At 35.7% G+C, this 4,639-nt stretch overlaps 1 protein-coding gene across 1 annotated transcript; it reads left to right on the forward strand.

Annotated features, from left to right (window-relative positions):
- The first annotated feature begins 2,137 nt into the window (after positions 1–2,137).
- LOC149542056 (uncharacterized protein At3g17950-like) lies at positions 2,138–4,231 on the forward strand. Its single transcript, XM_089797096.1, has 2 exons — positions 2,138–2,612; positions 3,494–4,231. The coding sequence occupies exons 1-2, from the start codon at positions 2,511–2,513 to the stop codon at positions 4,007–4,009; spliced, it is 618 nt and encodes a 205-aa protein (XP_089653222.1). The 5' UTR covers positions 2,138–2,510; the 3' UTR covers positions 4,010–4,231.
- The last annotated feature ends 408 nt before the right edge of the window (positions 4,232–4,639 follow it).

Genomic DNA, 4,639 nt, shown 5'->3' on the forward strand with positions numbered 1-4,639 from the left:
AGCAAAGGATCACTTGATAAACATATGCACCGAGCCAAATCAAGCCAACTTGATGAAAGATGATAGAGTGAAACCATCGAGCCAACTACTGAGTAGATCCAAGGAAGTAACCAATCACCTCCACATACATGAGTAGGATAGTAGGAACAACCCAGGATGCTCTTGCATTAGCTACATTAGGGTTTGGAGGACTTTTACATCTTTTCTCTAATTCTATAACCCTTAGATCTTGGCTTGCATTAGTGCTCCTTTATCCCTTGGATAACACTAATCTTCTTAGATCTAGTTTCTCTAGAATTAGGTTTGAAACGATCAACTTCCTTGATTTCCCTTTGAGGTGTTAGGGTTATGTGATGAATATAAGTTTAGTTTCCTTGATTCATGTTTTTCTCTACATATCTTTGGTAAACTCGTCCATGACAACTCTTTCTTTTGTAGTATTAGATTCCTCCTAAAATAGTTATTAATATGATTAATTAATTGTGATATAGTAACTTGATAGATGTGCATAATTTATTCCTTTTACTGACAACAGGTTCCTACAAGATCGTAACCCTCTAAAAGTTATAGGTTAGAAACTAGATATGTCACCCTACAACCAATCTAGCTAGGGTTCTCCATGATCCCAAACTTCACGAAAAAGCTAAACCTCACTCTGATACCACCTAACGCAAGGGAGGATGATAACTATGATCAAAGGCTAACCCAATTATCATGCAACCTCGTTGAGTTAATGCACCATAAGAAATAACCAAGAGACAACATTAGAAGGAGGAAAACAACATATCTTTATTTATTCAACAATTTAATTCATACATGTTGGGCTATTAGGCTTTCCTCATTGCAGCCAAATACAAATATTCAATTATAGAATAGTTCTCTCCTACACCATGCATGATCTGCGATCCCCAAAACTCATTACTTTCTTCTACTATTTCTCCTGCTAAACCTAAGACACAATACCACTATTTATACTTGTTAAAGCAACTTACAAAAGAATCTAGATCTTCATTAGAGAAAACAACAACCCAAAGCTAGGTCCATATGCTTCCCAATGATCGATCCCAATCATTAAATCCATCTCACAAATTAAATACACAAGTCAACTCTCAAAGAAGAACCAAACAATCAACTGGATGAACTAAAAAACCAAGTATCATAGAAAAGACTCAAACAAGCATCACTGAACATGCTCGGGGAAAGAAGCAAAGGATCACTCGACAAACATGTGCACCAAGCCAAATCAAGCCAACTTGATGAAAGATGATAGAGTGAAACCATCGAGCCAACTACCAAGTAGATCCAAGGAAGTAACCAATCACCTCCACATACATGAGTAGGATAGTAGGAACAACCCAGGATGATCTTGCATTAGCTACATTAGGGTTTGGAGGACTTTTACATCTTTTCTCTAATTCTATAACCCTTAGATCTTGGCTTGCATTAGCGCTCCTTTATCCCTTGGATAACACTGATCTTCTTAGATCTAGTTTCTCTAGAATTAGGTTTGAAACGATCAACTTCCTTGATTTCCCTTTGAGGTGTTAGGGTTATGTGATGAATATAAGTTTAGTTTCCTTGATTCACGTTTTTCTCTACACATCTTTGGTAAACTCGTCAATGACAACCCGTTCTTTTGTAGTATTAGATTCCTCCTAAAATAGTTATTAATATGATTAATTAATTGTGATATAGTAACTTGATAGATGTGCATAATTTATTCCTTTTATAAAGAAATTGAAAAAAAAATACATAGAATTTTTCTTAAAATATTCATGAGTAAAGAAAGAAAAGTTCAATGTTAATCACATTTGCAAACATCTTGAAGTATAAAGAATGAGTTATTGGTAATTCCATTACATTACTTCTGCACTCAAATGCTAAAAATTACAAATAAAAAAATAAAATGGTGTGGATAGTTCTGTAAAAAAACTTTTTATTATGAAGATAAAGAAAATGGAAGTAGGTAATAATCCTATAAAGAACTTTTGCTCTAATGGCAAAGGCAAAGAGAATCCAAGAGCTTGGTCAAAAGCATTAAGGGAAAAATAAGATAAAATATTCTTTAAGAAAAGTAAAGGTACACGCATTGCATCCATTTCACCCAAAATAAAGGGTAAAAGAACAAATATAAGAAAAACCCACAACATATTTGTTGGGTACACAAAATTTTCTTCATTTCTAAGAATGCTATGATCTACTTTCTTCCCTTGACAAGCCAAGCACAAATCTCAAAAACCCAACAACCCATTGTTTATGGATCATTAGTACATATTCAATTCGTATAATTACAGACGGGCACGGCCTGAGATTAAGAAGACAATGGGACATTAGCAGTCCTAGGCATACAAATACACGTGATATAGAGTGATAACCAGAGGCCTTACTCTTGTCACAGACATATTTAACACTGACCAAAAAGTAAAGAAATCCTATATGTTTGCATGACATCTTGAGATCCATTGTATGCAAACAACTAGATCCACTCTAGCATTCCAGTGAGGTTGAAAATGATGGAGAATGAAAGAGTTGCAGAGCCGAGTCTTATAGACGCCATGATTGCAGCCTCTCCAAGTTTGTCTTCCTACTCTTCATCAGATTTAGATACTGAGGTAAAAGAACTTAACCTTCCCAAATGTAGATGTTAAGCTTTTCTTTTTTTTAAAAAATTTGGTTTTTGATTTGTGGGTCGATTCTGAACTCACATTTATAGTGTTTCTGCAATGCTGTTTATGATGCTTAACCTTTTCCAGGATTCGTATTTTATTTTTTTGGTATGGCGTATGATGGCCCAACTAGTGATTCTTCTCATTGGTTGTTTTGTTTTTGCTGCTTTTGCTAATGACCTAGAGGGGGGATAATGAGTCACATTGCGTGGTTGCTAATGATGATAACGAAAATAAAGAATTATATGCTTCCTTTACATTTCTGGGTCATTAGTTATGATCCATATGAGGAATCTCTGTTATTGATTTTCAGCAATGTTTTTTTAATTGCTATTAAGGGTGATCCAGATGTATTCTTTACTCGGTGATCGCATATGCATTCTTAGGGCAGTTCCCCATGCCTGCTAGGGATGTTAACTTTTTAATGATGGCATTGATGTTTGCTGTCTGTAATTATGCTTCTGTGATCCTTTTGAGGATGACCTGATTAAAAAGTTTAGCCTTCTATATTCAAGGGATAGAATGAAGATTTTCTTTTCTTTTTTCGAGTTCTAGGTTTCGCTCTCTTCTTGTTTGGTAATCATTCTCTAGATGAAATATTGCATTGATTATTGGAGCAAAATGAATTTCTTATTTTACATTTGCATTGATTATTAGAGCAAAATGGATTTCCTATTTTACATTTTACTTGGTGATCATATCAGTCCTGTACCGTTCAGTAAATGATGAATCATATGCAATTGCTGCATCCTTCTTCTCTGCTTTTGATGATGACCTAGACACAGATTAGAGACAATTCATAACCCCTCGATACATTTTCATTGCAGTCAACAGGTTCTTTCTTTTATGACAAGAGCATCACGCTAGGAAGCTTAATGGGTCTTAAATCTGATGTTGGGCTGTCTACAAGAGTGATTGTTCATGGTCAAGAACACCCCTCGGAAGAACCGGAACAGCCTAGGAGGGGCGGCCAGAATACAAGGTCTAAAAGATCTAGGAGCTGGTGGAGATTGTGTAGAACGAAGGATGACTATGACTCTCATAGAAATTCCAATCCTTCACTTGGACAGTTCTTAGAAGTGGAACGAAGAACAGGTGTTTTAGAAAACAGAGGGGAAAGAGTGTACATCGATGTTATGTATGATGAATTTGCAGGAGGGCAAGCCTTCTCAGATAGAAATTTGTTGTTCTCGGAGGGAAGGATCCTTCCTCCACAATCCGCTCGATCTAGAGATCAGTCCGGCATTCATAGCGGTAGATCTGATTCTATGCTTTCATGCATACCAACTGAATGCTGCTTTACAGATTGTGTCCCTAGAAGGAGCTCAGTAGGAGCATCGTGATTGCATATATTGTTTTTCTGACATTTGTGGTGAAGTATAGAGACCTAGATCGATGGATAGAGTATATCTCAAATAGTATGATAACTTTGTTCGGGACAACAGCATTAGCGTGACGGAGAAGTTTACATTTACATCAATCTTTTATGAGTTCAGAGTGGTCCACAGTATCACCATGTGTTACTACCAAATAATTAATAAAGTGCTCCATCGTATTTGAAGTTACCTCAGTGTGTTCATTCGGTTTGGGCTGGTAATTTACTATTCAAGGTTATACTGATTTTATTGCAGATAATATATACTATCTATTTTTTCGCTTATGATATAAGAAGATTTTGAAAGTCGAGACAACTACAATGCTCACAATTTCTTAATTGACACTCTGATTATGGACATTATCATGAAAATTTTTACTTTTTATCTGCTTCGTTTGTCTTGTTTCCTCATTAAAACTACAAACGTTCTTATTTGTACGCCTGCTGTTTACCCAAAAAGCATATTTTTGAATTGGTTGAATTTAACAGTGTTTTTAGAATGACTAATGAGACTGTGGCAAAATTAAGATGGGAAAGAGAATTGTAGAGCTCTACAATACTCCCTAGTGGAAGCAATTCATTGTGAGCGTATGTATGC

Source organism: Cupressus sempervirens, chromosome 8 (genome assembly GCF_028749045.1).
Source record: "Cupressus sempervirens isolate cs-2001-9-10 chromosome 8, ASM2874904v1, whole genome shotgun sequence".
NCBI classification, from domain to species: Eukaryota; Viridiplantae; Streptophyta; class Pinopsida; order Cupressales; family Cupressaceae; genus Cupressus; species Cupressus sempervirens.